Below are 17,774 nucleotides of genomic sequence, written 5' to 3'. Positions count from 1 at the left end.
CTAAAAAATATTACTTTGTGGTGTCAATAGGTCACATCGACCACACAAATTACAATCTTTGGAATATTAACTGCTCTGATGAGCCGCCATGTTTAATTCAGTCTGCCTTTGTACTTCATGCAGTGTTCATGTGTATAAGTCTTTATGGTAAAATATATATGTATATAGAAAACTTGGGAACTGTTTATTACATATATTATGATCCATATCCAGAATCCCATAACTTATTATAATGTTGCACAGGTTAGTATAAAGCAATTTTATACCTTTGAATCTCCTCTTTTTGTTGCGTAATGTAATGGTGTTCTGCCATTATGATCTGCCACATTCACACTGGCTCCAGCTTGTAAGAGCCTTTCTGCAAATTTTGTAATGTCCTGCAATAGATCTTTGTCAAAGAATAAGAAAAGAGAAATTGAAAATAAAGTAAGTTTGCATTAGTATTCAAACAGGGGTTGTGTTATAGTACCTTCTATAATTTTCTGTCTTCACATGTTACAGGCAGTTACATTCCTTACAATAAATTTCATGCAAGTATGTTAAGTATTAATAACATTTTAAAGCAGTAAGTGGAGGCTCTACATTCCCTGGTTAGGTCATAAAGCTGCATGTCTACTTTTGTGAGGGAGTTATGAATATATACTGTAGCTACCAGAGTTTTATTATTTAATTTTTGGTCCAATAACACAGTACGCATTAATACCTTGACTTTTTTATGTATATTGTATAGTCTACATTTGACATAGTGGTGTAAGCATTGTATGATGTAACTACCACAGCCAGGTTTTATGTATCTGAGGATGGCATTACATACTGCTGATGCTAGTAATCCAGTAATTATGTTAACACAATGATCTCAACAAATAAATCGGTTTTCAAAAGAAGACTACAATACAAAATTATAGATTGCCTCCAGCAGTGAATGATCATGTCAGGTAACCATAACATATTAAAATATGAGAGAAAAGAGGCAGCAGCTCCAGAACAGAAAAAAATATGAAAACATGTGGGTGATTCAAACAGAAAGTGCAGAAAAAACATAAAAAAAGAAAAGGAAAAAAGATTGGATGAATCTAGAAGAGAATTGGAAAATTTTCAATATTTTAGCCTTGGAAGAAAGCATGTTGAATAATGAACACTTAAGGGTATAGTAAGATGCTCTGTCTTACAGGTTATAAGACTCATTTACAGAAGCAGCAGAAAACTTCTACAAAACTTAATTATATCTGTCCCCCTGTTCTGTTGAGATTTGAAAACCTGAGAGCTTAAAGCTGGATGACAGGGTAACATGCGAGACAGAGATTACTACTAAACCATCATGCACGAGTTACTAAAAGTGAAAAGCTAAGTGCATTGTATGTTACAGAGGGGGGAGGGGGATGTGAAAAATAGACCAGGTCAGAAAATGAAAGATGCAGAAAACTAAAATGGAGTGTAGGAAGGAGTAGTTATTGTGGAGAAATGGTGAGACCAAAAGAATTAACATAAATTAGTACCAGATGGGTGGTGAGAACTGAGGACATGTACCACCATCTCCCACCTGGGAGTTGTGAGAAACTGGTGTCTGGGGGAAAAATCCAGATGGTGTGTGCGGTGAAACAGGCGTCAATGTCATAACTGTCATGTTCTATAACACGCTCTGCAACCCACAGAACAAAGACTGCCCTCCTATATCAAAGATACCAACCATTTCATAGATCATCTGAAAGCCGTGCCCACCCCATTACCATCACACACCTTGCTTGTCAGCATTGATGCCACCTCCCTCTGTACCAGCATCCCCCACATACACGGTCTTCAGTTGCTGAACATTTCCACAGTAGACGCCCACCTGATTCAAACCTAAGAGATCCTTCCTGCTCTCCTTAATCAACTTTATATTTACCAACAATTACTTCACCTTTTAGGGGCAGACATACAAACAGATCAGAGGTATGGCCATGGAAACCAGGATGGCTCCTTCCTATGCCAACCCTTTCATGCGTTGCTTGAAGGGGGCTTTCCTGGGTCCATAAGCCTTCATCCCCTGGTTTGGTTTAGATACATTGATGACATCTTTGCATGTGGACTCAAGCAGAGGCTGACTTTTCAAAATTCCTGGAATCTCTAAATACCTTCTTCCAATTAAATTTCACATGGTCCTCTTCTTGATCCCATGCCACTTTCCTTGATTTTGACCTCATCTTCACTGAAGGTGATGTTGATCTCATCTACACCAAAGGTCAGCTACACAGTTCTGTGCACATTAATCTTAATAACAAACAACAGTACTTCTATTCTGACAGTTGTCATCCTTTCCAGGTCAAACATTCCCTCCCATACAGCCTTGGCATTTGAGACAAACATATTTATTCAGATGCAGACCCTTTACAGCAATACACCACCACTCTAATCTCAGCCTTCACAGGACCTAATCATCCCAATAGCCTAGTACAAAAGCAGATGTTTTGGGCCACCACATCCAATCCTGGTACTGCTAATCCCAAAAAAAAAAAAAAAAAAATCCTGGTCTAGAATGTATTAATCAGCTACTTTGACAAGGCCATGACTTTCTAAACTCCGCCCTGAAATGAGATTTATTCTGTCTGAGATTTTGCCTATAATACCTAGAATAGCTTTTTATCACCCTCCCAATCCCCGCAATATCCTTGTCAGACCCTATGCTTTTTCTGCACCCATCTCCCCACATTATGGTTCCTACTCCTGTGGGACCCCCCCCCTGCAAGATTTGCCCTATGAACACTCCTACCACCACCTATTCCAGCCCTGTAACTAACAAAACATATCCTATCAAAGGGAGAGCCACCTGTGAAATGACATATCATATACCAGCTGTTATGAAACCACTGTTCAGCATTTTACATAGGCATGACTACCACCCAATTATCAGTCAGGATGAATGAGCATGATGTACACCATGAGTCATGACCTTGGTGCCACCACACTCACCATCTGGATTCTTCCCCCAGGCACCAGTTTGTCACAACTATGCTGGTGGGGAATGGAAGTACAACATGTCCTTGGCTCTCGCCACTGACCTGGCCTTAATTAATGTTAATTCCTTCTATCTCAGCACTTCTTCACAGTACTCATTTCTTCACTCCATTTTAGTTTTCTGAATCTTACTTTCTCTGACCTGTCTACTTTTCACCATCCCTTCCCACCTCTGTGGGAATGCACTTAGCTTCTACTATTACTGACTTTTTCATGGTGTTTTAGTAGTAATCTTTGTGTTGCTTATTACCCTGACTTCCACTTTTAAGCTCTCAGGTTTTCAAATCTTGACTGGTGCAGTCTCCAACAATCAGTCTTCCCTTTTCATCCTGTCCAGTAAGTCTCCCCTGACCCAGGGTTCTGGATAACTTTTCTGAACTCTAATCCTTCCCCTAAACCTCTGCAGTCCTTTTCTTTCACCTCACTTCCTTCCCCTTACACTCTTCTGCCAGAAGAAGGAGCCACTGGCTCCAAAACTGGTACAAGCTAAACCTTTTTATCCATTCATTTACATTATATTGTCAATAATTGTTTATTTTTGTTAAAATATTTACAAAGAAAGACTACTAAAAAAGCCTTTGGGCTAGGTCTTCTCCTGAAACATACACACACACACATTCATGCAAACATAGCACACACACACATGACCACTGTCTCTGGCTCTCGAAGCCAGTGTGTGTGTGTGTGTGTGTGTGTGTGTGTGTGTGTGTGTTTTGGGGAGTAGCAAACTATCCGTTTCATAATATTGTTGTTATTTCAACCTGGATTTTGCATTGTTTGGCTTTGTCTTCAAAGAAAGGTATCTCAGAAACAATAATTCCATCAACTAAAAAGAGGACATGTTTCTGATTGTCATGTCATTGCACACAGATGTAAATAACAGCCTACACAACTGTTATCTTTCATAGCCAAAGATGACTTCATCTGTCCAAAACTAGGAATAGTTTTGATGTTATAAGAACACTTATTGATTACAAATGGTAATCACTGTCAAATCACAGCCAAGAGAAATACAGACAGGATAGATTATGGGAAAATCAGCAATGAAATGAAAGCAACAGACACATTAGTTATAGTCAATAATTGATGCTTCATATCCTCATATCATCTTTTGATATTATTTCTTTCATGGAAGGATGTGTAAGACTTTCTGTGTAACAGAAGAATAGTTTGATTGCTTCCGAGTGTTTCCTTTCTCTACCATGTAATGGAATATCTAGTTATGAATGCCAGCAATTATGGCACTTTTTATTTATGTCTGCATCTGATAGTATTTCCAGGTAGACATTTATTTCATTGTTGTTCAAATGTGTTTTAAGTGTAGAGATTTAACAGATTCCATTCTCATATCTGATGTAATTAATCAATTTATCACATTTTTTCTATTATGTATTTACAGTACCCTGACATCTGCACGTCTATCTGATAGTGTGTGGAGTGATGATACTCCACAATCATCTACAATATTTGGATCAGCACCAGCATCCAGCAGCATTTCCAGCACCTGAAACATAAATAAACACAGATAAATAATATGACCATTCGTGCAAACTGCATTATGTTCGCTACACAATATTTAAAGCTTATAAATTCAAATATAGATGAACAAGTAGATTCTTCTGGTCATAAAACCATCTTCAGCTTCCCAATTGCGATTTATTAGCCTCACAATGCACATAATTTACATCACCTGATTCAGGTAAAGGAGAAACATCAAAAATTTTGTAGTAGAACTTGAACAATTATAAACTAATGGAAAGAACAGAATCCTAATAATTATAGTTCCATTTTTTCATCTCCCATGTATTCTTCTACCTAACAGTGGCATTTCTTCTGCAGAATCTGCTGCAGTCTACTTTTGAGAATATCTCGCTTCATATGAAGTATGTTTTGCCTCTTAATTTATAATGTACTTTCACCTTCAGATCTTGTGGATTCTGTATGTACAATTTCAATTTGTCTGTGGGAAACATAAAATTATATTTCTTTTTCATGTTGTTTGTGTGGCTCCTGAAATAATTTTTGTTTGCTGTGTAAGAAAATGATAATTTCATAAAAGTATAGGGAGGGAATAGTTAGGATTTGTAGTTTCCAAAATAACTAACAGCAAGATTCTTTTTGTTGTGCTAATTATTTCTAAATTTTATAAAAATTCAGGTTTGGTGAATGTTGGGCTGAACATTCTTGATGAGGAAAGTGTAACATAAATGTTTGACATATAAACAGAATTTTCTATTCCCCTTTGACAAAAATGTTTGTAATTTCGAAGTCCACATCAGCGTTTTGATATTCTAATATGTTACTGCACAAAATTTGATTTAAAAGTTTTTCACAATTTTTTTACTGCCACAGCACAATAAATAGGGGGCATCTTACAAGCACTTCTTAAAAATTACTTGATTATTGGGATTTGTGGACATTATATGCATAATGGTGCTTCCTGTTGAAACATTCAAGTGGCGTCCTGGAGACATTTTCGCTGGTGGCCCTGAAGTCCGACAGCCGACTTGGCATCCACAAGCGAGGCAAATATGAGTTGCTCCAGCAGAGCATTAGTCATAAGCTCATGTCTGCATGATTGTTTTGCAGCTAAGTCATTTAGCCACACTTGGTCATGCATCTTGCTTCCACGTGCAGTCAGTTTTTTCCATTTCCTGCGATCATCAGCGAGTTGCTCCCACTTGTCACTGTCAATATTAAATGCACACATATCATGCTTGACGCAATCCCTAAAGCATAGTGAAGGTCTTCCATGAAGTATCTTTGCTCCTGCTTTTTCACTGAGTAATGTGCACCAGAGCAGCAGACGGGAGTGGTCCATACGATGCAGATGTCTTAACTACCGCAGGCAACGTTGCTTGAGCATGGCAGTGATACTCTGTTGTTTTGCAGTTTTCAGAGCCATATCATTTGCAACATGATCCTTCCATGATATTCCCAAGATGCTCCATAAGCACTGCAGGCAAAAGGTGTTGTGCTTTTGTTCCTATTTGGCATTCGACATCCAAGTCTCAGTTCCATACAGGAAAAAACTCAGCACACATGATGGTACACAAGTACTTTTGTTGACAATGTAAGATGTTTGTTGTCCCATGCTTGTGTGCAGAACTTTCCGAAAGCGATGACAGCCTTTCCTATTCTTGCATTTATCTCGTCATCCGGGGAGAGAGCTTGTGTCATTATTGAACCCAGATAACAGAATTTATTGACTACCTTCAGCAAGGAGCCGTGCAGTTTCATGACAGGTAGATCAGTGTATCCCATTGCCATGACAACCGTCTTCTTTACATTTATAGACATGGAGAAGAGCTTGCATGCAATAGAGAATTTATCCACAAGTTCATGCAGATCATCTTGAGTATGTGCTACAAATGTAGCATTGTCTGGTATACAGATGAATGCCCAGGTTAGTTTCACCAAAAGTGACTTTGAGAAGTCAAAGACCACAGCAACTTCCATACCTCTGTGAAAAGCCTTGATCATCTTTAAGACCTTTGGAGAACACCCTATCTTCAAAATTACTGCATACATTCCTTCTCTGCTAACTGTGTCGAAAGCCTTGTTTAGTTCGATAAAGGCAATGAACAGAGGGGCTTTTTCCTGCTCGTGGCACTTTTCCTGAATTTGCTGGAGTGTGAAGATCATATTAACTGTAGATCATTGGGGATGAAACCCACATTGTTCATCAGGGTATATGCACTTGGCAAGCTTCTAAAGTCTGCCCAACAACACACGGGCAAATGTTTTTCCAGGTATCCTCAGAAATGAGATTCCATGGTGATAGTTGCAATCGCTGTGATCACCTTTACTTTTGAATAAAGTATTAATATTGGCATCGCGCATGTCTTACAGCACAGTACCCTCAGGCCAACATTTTAGTAAGAGGTTGAAAAGCAGTGAAAAAACTGGCACAAGTTTTACAATTTTTATGGAGATGTTGTCTTTGCCAGGGCACTTCCCACATTTGAGCTGTACAATTGCTCTTTGAAGCTCCTCCATAGTAGGCGTGGCATCCAAGTCATTATAAGGTGTCATCCGAGGAATTTCATCCATTGCATTTGGACTAATGTTGATGGGATGTGAGTAGAGGCTGAAGTAATGTTCTACCCAATGGTGCAATTGACAATACGTACAATTTTTATAAGTAATAAGTTAGTGTATTTGAGATAAATACTGGTAGCTGCCACAAACTATGAGACAGTAACAATAATTTCATCATTTTCCAAAGATGCTATCTTGAAGACCTTCAGTAACTTAAAATGAATGTAGATAACAATATTCAAAATGAAGCAGTTGCTAAGAACATCATCAGTAATTGCTGATAAACTTCTATGAACTAATTATCTTATTCAAAATACATACAATGCAGTAAAACTACCAGAAAAACTGCAAACAGTTGGTGCCTACTTATTTATATTCTACTGCTTAAGTACTATGACCATCTTAGTTTCTATTGGTATCAAACGAAAATTCAACTGAGAAAATTAATAACTTATTAGACAGGATTTCTGTCTACTATTTACCTTCAGGAAGCAAAATATGTAGTACTACCAATAGACATATAAGTAGAAAAGAGAATTTTCCAGATTTCAGAATGAATAGTTACTTCCCTGATGAAGAACTTAATAGTACTAAAATCTGGGAGGTGTCTTACTTCTATATGGTTTTTTACTGTAAGAAAAGTGGCTCATTTACAGTAATAATTATCATTTATCATGTAACCAACAGGAACAATCAATCCATGAATCCAGACAATTAGATAATTTTTAGAAGGAATAACTAAACCATATATTTTTAGTTTTGCTTTGAATTTATGGAGTGTCTCAATTTATTACTTTACTAGCTGACAAACTTGGCATTGCCCAGGTATTCATTTTTCAAATTTTCTAGTAGAAGCCAAAACCAAAAATGAACTGTGTTTGTAGTGCAATATCCCAGCCAGTCTCTGTATGCTGGGCACAACTGCTTCACATGTCTACAATACGATATTGTAAACGTTTCTATAGAAATGCCAATTCATACCTCTAAAGATGGCTTTTGTTTTCACCTACAGCCATTTGTACTTCGCAGTTGAAAGCTGTCAAGAGTGCAGCCAGGTGTCAGGGATTTCCTTAAGTTGACTCAACTGTAGAAGTGTCTTACTAGTGTTATAACTTCAAGTTGAACAAATATATTTCAAGGAAGATGCAATACATGAAAGCCACAGATCAAGTAAACAGAGTCAGACGTGTGTACACTTTAACAGTCAAATCATAACTGAGTCCGAGTCTAGTGCCTGCTGGCTGGCTGGCCACTTAGGTGGCACTGCTGCTGCATGGCGGGCAGACAGCGCTGCATGTAGAGGACACGAGTAACTGCGCGGCGGCACTTTGAAAGATCGGCGAGTCACAACACTTTTCCCCCCTTTGAAGTTTTTTTCACAGGTCTTGATGGAGGTGGCCTGTAGATTGCTAACGCCCATAGGTGTTGTTTGACTGGCTGTAAAGTCTCGAGGAGGAGGCTTCCCGGAAGTGTCCCCAATGATAACGGGTCGAGATGACAGGAGACATGGGGTTCGAATCTGCTGGGGCCCTGTGCACCAATCTGCCCATTGCAGCAAGTCCAGTTGTTATAACAGGAGACATGGGCGATGTGTCTGCGTCTGTAGGAGAAGGAGGTGAGTAGAGTTGCTCCGACAGATGATGATCATCTGGTTCCTGCATGGGCACATCTCCTGGTGGCGTTACTTCTTGTGCTGGCACCAATATGATGGTGAGAGGACTGCGTTGTGTGTAATGAGAGATTCCAGTATCCCGAGTGTCAGGTAGAGCCGATGGTGGTGTAGTGGCATCCGGAACAGGCGTTGTCGGCACACGAGGCTGAAGGTGGTCTGAATGACGCACTGCAAAACCCGTGTCCGTCTGGATTTCATACAGGCATTGGCCACGGTGTCATAAGATGCAGCCAGGACTCCATTTTGGCCACCTGCCACATCCCCGTACCCATACAAGGTCGTTGGTGTTGAACCAGCAAAGCGAAGGCACCCGCAGCCATGAGGTGGAAGGCCACAGAAGATGAAGTAGCATGTGGGGCTGTCGGTCATGTAAGAGCTCAGCCGGGCTGTGGTCGCCCATGGGGGTGAAACGGTAAGAAGCCATAAATTGGAGAAGCGCATCATCAGCAGCAGAAGAAGTCAGGAGTTTCCTCATCTGAGCCTTAAATGTGTGGACCATTACCGTTTGATTGTGGATGGAACAGAGGGGCTGTGACATGCATGACGCCGTGACAGGCACAAAAATCCGCAAAATCGGAAGAGGCAAATTGTGGACCATTACCAGTCACAAGAGTAGAGGGAAGGCCTCCAAAGAGAAAATGCAAGCTAGAGCATTGGTGGTTGCCGCGGTGGTAGGTGACGTGCAACGGACAATGGAAGGAAAGTCAGAGTAGGCGTCAATAACAAGAAGCCAATAAGTACCTAAAAAAGGTCCCACAAAGTCAGCATGAATACGCTCCCAGGGCTTCTCAGGCAAAGGCCACGGTGACAAAGATGACTTCAGGGTGGCGGCCTGTGACGCACAAGGGCCGCAGGCAGCGTCCATGTGTGTGATTTCAGAGTCGATGCCGGGCCAGTACACATGACGGCGCACCAGAGATTTTGTGCGAGAGACACCCCAGTGCCCTTGGTGAAGGAGGCCCAAGACCGAAGCATGCAAAGATGCAGGTACCACAACACGCAGCGAAGCATTTTTGGTGGGAAGGAGGATAACACCATCCCTAGCCGTGAGGCGGTAACGCAAAGCGTAGGAGTTCCACAATGGACCACAAGTCTTAGCAGACGGACGATCTGGCCAACCCTTCTGAATACAGCGTAAAACCTGGGAGAGGGTAGGGTCAGAACCTGTAGCAGCCGCCAGCCGGTCCCTGGTGATGGGGAACCCGTCCACAACCTGCTGCTTGGCAACATCTGGGTGGAAACACAAATGTTTGTCCCTATTGAATGCCAGATCAGGACGCACGGGAAGGCGAGACAATGCATCAGCATTCACATGTTGAGCCGTCGGCCAGAAATGAATCTCATAATTGACATGAGACAAGTAAAGAGCCCAACGCTGTAGGCGGTGTGCAGCCTTGTTGGCAAGCGACGTTGATGGATGAAACAAGGAAACAAGTGGTTTGTGAACCGTAACAAGATGAAATTTGGATCCATAAAGAAAAACACCAAACTTATGAAGAGCACAAATAATGGACAAAGCTTCTTTTTCAATTTGAGAATACTTTTGTTGGGCATCCATGAGCGTTTTGGAGGCATAAGCAATGAGTTGTTCAGAACCATCAGAAAAATGGTGCGCAAGGACTGCACTGACCCTGTATTGAAAGGCGTCCATGGCAAGAACAAGATCTTGGCCAGGTCGATAAGTAGCCAGGCACGGGGCCTGTTTCAGCACAGTCTTCAGTTTCTGGAAAGCCGCATCGCAAGACGCAGACCAGTGAAAAGGCACGTTTTTATGCAACAGGCGATGCAACGGCTGAGCCACCAAAGCAGCAGATGGTAAAAACTTGTGATAGTGTGCTATTTTCCCCATGAAGGCCTGCAGTTCCTTAACAGATGTAGGGTGAGGAAGGGCATCAATCGCAGCGACAGTTTAATGAAGCGGACAAATACCATCCCGAGAGAGTTGAAACCCCAAGTATGTGATAGATGCCTGAAAAAATTTTGATTTCTGAAGATTACACTTAAGACCAGCAGTCTGTAAGACATGAAAAAGTGTGCGGAGATTTTGAAGATGTTCGTCAGTGGTGGAGCCAGTGACAACAATGTCATCCTGGTAATTTATACACCCAGGGACAGTGAGCAATAATTGTTCCAAGAATCGCTGAAAGAGAGCAGGGGCACTGGCAACCCCGAATGGCAATCATTGGTATTGATAGAGGCCAAAACACATGTTAAGGACCAGAAACTGCCGGGAAGCAGCGTCGAGAGGAAGTTGATGATAAGCTTCTGACAGGTCAAGTTTAGAAAAATACTGGCCTCTAGCAAGTTTAGTGAACAATTCTTCATGTTGAGGCATATGGTAAGTGTCGATAAGGCATTGAGCATTTACAGTGGCTTTGAAATCGCCACAGAGATGAATATCACCATTTGGCTTAGCAATGACAACGACAGGAGAGGACGACTCACTGGAAGTGACAGGAAGCAAGACCCCTGATGCAGTGAGACGATCCAGCTCCCATTTGACCTGATCACGAAGGGCCACAGGAATGGGCCAAGCCCAAAAAAACTCAGGCCGAGCAGTGGGTTTCAGCATGATATGAGCTTCAAAGTCATTTGCACAGCCTAGCCCAGGAGAAAAAAGGGATAAAAATGTCATCGACAAGGAATCCAATTGAGCATAAGGATAGTATCAGAGACGATATTGACAGAGTCATCTATGGAGAATCCAAAAACGCCAAAGGCTTCGAAACCAAAAAGATTCTCCACCTTACTATGGTCGACCACAAATATGGGAACAGTGCGAATGACAGATTTGTAAGATACCTCAGCATCAAATTGTCCCAAGAGAGATATCTTCTTTTTATTGTAAGTCCGTAATTGCCTAGTGACAGGTGACAGGATTGGAGAACCCAACTGAAGATACGTCTGAGAATTGATGATAGTGGCAGCAGAACCAGTATCCACCTGCATGCGAACATCTCAACCAAGTATTTGGACAGTGAGGAATAACTTCCCTGAAAGGGAAGAAGTACAATTGACAGACAATATAGAATCAGAATCAGCGTCATGTTCATGAACATCATGTATGTGGTCAGATTTGCAAATGGATGACACATGACCCTTTTTTTGCATTTGTGACACATGGCCCAATGTTGTGGACAATCTTCTCGTGAATGTTTCGTAAAACACCGCGGACATGAAGGAAGTTGCCGGTGATTTTGCTGCAGTTTCTTAAAGGTTTGTTTACGGTTAGGCCGACGCTGTGCTTGGGAGCATACTGCAGCCACACCATCCAGCTGGGACACGCCACACACTTCGTCAACATCGCACAGAGGTTGTATTTTCCTGACATCACCCCATGCCTCTATTTGTGCTCCAGCAGCGCAAGAAATTTCAAAAGACTGAGCGATGGATAGGACTTCATCTAGAGTCGGATTTGCCAACTGAAGGGCATGTTGCCTAACTTCTTTGTCGGGCGCCGATTGGATAATAGCATTCCATAACATGGAATCGGCGTAGGATTCTTTGTGAACTTCAGTAACAAATTTACACTTTCTACTGAGGTCGTGAAGTTCATCAGCCCAAGTGCAATAGGATTGATTCGGTTGTTTTTGACAACGATAAAAGGCAACATCAGAGGCTACCACATGCGTTTGCTTTTGAAAATAGATGGACAGAAGTGAGCACATTTCAGCAAAGGACAAAGACACAGGATCTTTCAAAGGAGCCAACTGCGACAACAACCGATACATTTGAGGTGAAGTCCATGAAAGGAACAGAGACTTACATGTTTGTTCATCCGCGACATGAAATGTCAAGAAGTGCTGTCGAAGACATTTTTCGTAATCAGACCAGTCTTCCGCCATCTCGTCGTAAGGAGGAAAATGAGGTAGAGACAACGACAAGAGACGCCCCGCATTTGATGCCGCGCCGAAATCACGAATCGCATTTGTGAGAAGCGTTTGCTGTTCTATGAGACCTTGCAATAGTTGCTCTAAAGTAGGCATGGAAACATGTGGGTCATTGACGGAAAAGAAAAATCACTATCTTGTTGGCAATTGTTATAACTTCACTTGAAAGATTGCTGAAGATCTTTTCACCAGCGTATAGAACTCTGTATAGACCTTACACAAGGAAGCAAGTTCTACATGAAAATTATTTTCTCAGTTTGATTGCATTTGTGGAAACCATTATTCAAATGAAACTGATTTTAATTTTAAAAATGTGCATATGGTATGGTTTGGCCATGAGTGCTCTTTCAAGGAGTACAACAACCTGGTGCACGTCTTTTTTACTTGATGCCACTTTGGTAACTTGCATGTCAATAATGACGAAATGATGATAAGGACAACACAACACCCAGTTTTTGAGCAGAGAAAATCTCTGACCTGACTGGGAATCAAATTCAGCCCGCTGCATGGAATTCAGCCATGCTGATCACTAATGGAGCTTGCCTCCTAGGAATTGTTGTATATCAATTGTCAATTTCATAAAAATTTTTGCCAGATTTGGGTTAATTTTCACACTACTGTTCTGATAATATATTTTTATTTTCCATATTGATTCATTTTGCAATCTTGATCTTGAACCATAAAAATTAGCAATCACAAGTGTCAACTTAAATGATCCAGTAACTACTTTACAGTAAAGATATTCTAACTCGGGACCTTTGCCTTTCATGGGCAAGTGCTCTGCTCTACCAAATGAACTACCCAAGGATAACTCATGACCCGTCCTCACAGCTTCAATTCTGCGAGTACCTCATCTCCTACCTTCCAAACTTCACAGAAGCTCTTCAGTGAACCTAGCAGAACTAGCACTCCAGGAATAAAGGATATTGTGGAGACAGGATTAGCCACAGCCTGGGGGATGTTTCCAGAATGATATTTTCACTCTGCAGTGGAGTGTGCACTGATATGAAACTTCCTGACAGATTAAAACTGTGTGCCGGACCTAGACTCAAACTCTGGACCTTTACTTTTCATGGGCAAGTGCTCTACCAACTGAGCTACCCAAGCACGATTCGAGGCCCGTCCTCATTGATTCATTTCTGCCAGTACCTTGTCTCCTACCATCCAAACTTCACAGGAGTGCTAGTTCTGCTGGGTTCACAGAAGAGCTTCTGTGTAGTTTGGAAGGTAGGAGATGAGGTACTGGCAGAACTGAAACTGTGAGGAGAGGTCGTGAGTCGTGCTTGGGTAGTTCAGTTGATAGAGCACTTGCCCGCAAAAGGCAAAGGTCCTGAGTTTGAGTCTTGGTCCAGCACACAGTTTTAATCTGTCAGGAAGTTTCAATACTATCATGTTGCAAATGTAGTGGGAAGTGGATTTAGGGATTCCAGCTCCTTTGTAGAGGACTCTGCAAGATCCAGAGATATCTATTTTATACAGCATTCTTACAGTTCACTACTGCAGAATGAATACTTCCATTACTTCAGCTGCAATCACTTAGAACGTCAATCAGTAAGTTATCAGAGAGTGAACATATGTAAAATTTCAGCGCCCTGGTCAAAATAATGAGAGTGTGGGGCATAGAAACTTGCTACAGGAAACTATTCATACTAGCTTTTGAGCACTTGCTCTTTCTCTTCTTGTTCAGTTAATCTGCACAATTTATTGACTCCATTTGAGATTGTTATTTAGTTAGACCTGAAGGAATTTTACACTTGGTTTTCCATTTAGTGTTCAGCAGTTCATCTTATTTCTAGTATCAGCAGGTTTATTTTATGTGTGTCACATTGTGTACTATGAGTCTTTCTCAGATTAAGAAAACTTATTTGTGTAAACCAGACATACACCAGTTCAGTTATCATCTGAACTGTGTCAGGTATGCCATTATCTGTACCTCTGACACATATGCTTGCATCATCAGCAAACATTAAAGCTTTTGAAGATACTTTTGAAGTCATTGGGAAATCAATTACAAGGATTAAGAAGAGGAGCAGATGCAACACCACATATTGTGGGACTTGTAACTTTTATGCTTCGACATGCTGCATGTGGCACAATGTGACACTCTGCTTTCTGTTATGAAGCCAAGGCTATAAATGCAAAACGCATGCTATTAATGTCATAATGTTTTACTTTCCCAGGTACAAATGCTTGACTTAACTAAAATAATCTGTGCAATGCATGAAATATACCAAGAAACAGTTTTGTTGTTCAGCTCCACTAAACAATAAGATCTATTTGTAAGTAATTATTTGCAAAAATAACACTCTCAGACAATCAGCCAGTTATGCTTTGAAAAATAAGACAGCACTCCACTGAAGATCAGTTCTTCAAAAATGTTTGAAGAGAGTAGGAGAATTTGTCTGGCAGAGATAACTGACAAAGAGGGCAGTGCAGTGAGGAGTGATCCCTAGCTGCTGAACTTGTGTACAACCACTCATATTACCACCATGGTCACAGTCACATCCACTGGAGCACCATGTGAACAATTTATGAACCACTGAATCAGAGCATCAGTTGTTTTTTATCTGAATTACTTGATATGTTCAGCAAACCAGTTGCAAACTTTGCAAATAGAGCATTATGGAGTGGAAGAAGATGTACAGAACATAACAGAGCATTTAGAGGACCTAGAATTCAAAATGAAGAAAAATGTAGAACAGAATGTGGCTGAACAGACAAAGAAAGCTAAAGGAGAGTTCAGCCAGTGGTTAGAAGTTAAAGATAGAGAAATTGCAAATCATGTAGAAACTGAGTTAAAATATGCTATACAACGAATAAGTAATGAGCTCTCATATAACAATGATATTAACACAGAGTGTACTACACGTGAGCCAAGCTGCTCAGTGAATAAAGTAAAATCTAGCATACCACCCTAGAATAATCACAATACTGAGTGAGTACATGAAAAAGAGAAAGAAATAGATAGCAACAGGTAAGAAATAAAAAGTAATGTGCACAGAGGAAACATGTATGGCAGGTATGATCAGTCAGCATTTGTAATACAGGTAGCCGTAGCCTGATTATCAGACAACAGATGTCTATTATAGGGACAGTTCCTACATTATTGAACATAGTACTAGAGGAAAGTCTTATTAAACATGGGCAATTTCAACCCTATAGAGATGAAAAGAGATCAATTCATGTTATGGTATTGATAAAAGGATTTAAGAACATACTGCCATGTGTGGACAGAGAGACAGAAAACCGAATTTATCATCTCTCTTATCCAAGGCAAAGCAGCATTATAGGCAATGCAACTGCAGAGATTTGGAACACACAGGAACAATTTAGAGAAAGCATTTTTATGTTTCCTTGTATTCAAGAATGGTTGTGAAAACAAGTTTCCAGCCCAGAGATTTATAACCACAAACAGGGTACACTGAGTAAATATTTTGAGAGATATATAAATAAGACACACTACTGCGATGAACCTAGCTCACATTGCAATGTGATTGGGTACTCAAAGCATGGTTACCAAACAACATCAAAGATAAACTTGTTAACATACAGGAACATGACATCGAATATTTCATGTCCTTGTTAGATTCTATTTATCTAATACAAGAACACATAAAGCAGAATGGCAATGCACGATAATGGCAATTCACCTATGTGCAAGCTAGATAAGCAGAACCATTCACCAAATCACAATTAGACACAGTTCATCCCAGAACTCTTGCACAAAGTCACTCAGTATGTGGATGAATTTGAAATGCATAAAGACAGTGTTTTATGAAAACAATTACAAAAATAATAGTTTAAAAAATAAAGACAATAATGATGTAGTGAAAAATAAGGAATATCATTGTACTGATATGTTTATCTGATGTCTTCTGCCAATTTATATATGTAAAAATTCTCTCCCTCACACAGTCTCTCTCTTTCTCTCTCTCATTGTCTCACAGTCTCCCACTGTGGTTGTCAACCAAAGTGTTATTACATATACGGCTTATCGAGGTCTGTAATATGTAATGTAATGTACTGAGCTGATGTCCAATAGACAATAAGTTAAAGTGTGTGGTGAGTTTTATTTGTAGAAGTGTTAAACCTATGTCAAATCAGTCCAGTTATCAGGATTATAGCATTGTCTGCAGAGGGGAGAAAACAGCATGACTGAAGCCCTCCAGTCCACAACCATTATGCAACAAATTTAAAATATATGTTACTGTCTTGCAGGTGCTTTACTATCAGCAGTGATTATTTAATAACTTTTCTTCTAGTAAGGTGGAGACCCCCCCCATTAACCATGGACCTTGCCATTGGTGGGGAGGCTTGCGTGCCTCAATGATACAGATAGCCGTACCGTAGGTGCAACCACAACGGAGGGGTATCTGTTGAGAGGCCAGACAAATGTGTGGTTCCTGAAAAGGGGTAGCGGCCTTTTCAGTCGTTGCAGGGGCAACAGTCTGGATGACTGACTGATCTGGCCTTGTAACACTAACCAAAATGGCCTTGTTGTTCTAGTACTGCGAACGGCTGAAAGCATGGGGAAACTACAGCCGTAATTTTTCCCGAGGACATGCAGCTTTACTGTATGATTAAATGATGATGGCATCCTCTTGGGTAAAATATTCCGGAGGTAAAATAGTCACCCATTCGGATCTCCGGGCGGGGACTACTCAGGAGGACGTCTTTATCAGGAGAAAGAAAACTGGCGTTCTACGGATCGGAGCGTGGAATGTCAGCAGATCTATTAATCGGGCAGGTAGGTTAGAAAATTTAAAAAGAGAAATGGATAGGTTAAAGTTAGATATAGCTGGAATTAGTGAAGTTCGGTGGCATGAGGAACAAGATTTTTGGTCAGGTTATAAACACAAAATCAAATAGGGGTAATGCAGGAGTAGGTTTAATAATGAATAAAAAATAGGAGTACGGGGAAGCTACTACAAACAGCATAGTGAATGCATTACTGTGGCCAAGATAGACACGAAGCCCACGCCTACCACAGTAGTACAAGTTTGTATGCCAACTAGCTCTGCAGATGATGAAAAAATTGATGAAATGTATGATGAGATAAAAGAAATTATTCAGGTAGTGAAGGGAGACGAAAATTTAATAGTCATGGGTGACTGGAATTCGAGAGTAGGAAAAGGGAGAGAAGGAAACATAGTAGGTGAATATGGATTGGGGCTAAG

General features: G+C 40.6%; 1 protein-coding gene across 1 annotated transcript in view; it reads right to left on the bottom strand.

The window, feature by feature from the left end:
• LOC126243870 (serine/threonine-protein phosphatase 6 regulatory ankyrin repeat subunit C-like) overlaps nucleotides 1-17,774 on the bottom strand; it is a 383,629-nt gene that overhangs the window by 156,679 nt on the left and 209,176 nt on the right. The window contains exons 11-12 of the mRNA XM_049948195.1: nucleotides 4,397-4,498; nucleotides 267-377 (exon numbers count right to left, since the gene is read on the bottom strand). Coding sequence (XP_049804152.1) covers nucleotides 267-377; nucleotides 4,397-4,498 — 213 coding nt within the window. The remainder of the gene's footprint in view (nucleotides 1-266; nucleotides 378-4,396; nucleotides 4,499-17,774) is intronic.

The sequence above is a fragment of the Schistocerca nitens genome, chromosome 1 (assembly GCF_023898315.1).
Source record: "Schistocerca nitens isolate TAMUIC-IGC-003100 chromosome 1, iqSchNite1.1, whole genome shotgun sequence".
Classification (NCBI taxonomy): Eukaryota; Metazoa; Arthropoda; class Insecta; order Orthoptera; family Acrididae; genus Schistocerca; species Schistocerca nitens.
The sequence above is the reverse complement of the archived record's forward strand: the minus strand, read 5'-3'. Positions and strand labels throughout refer to the sequence as shown.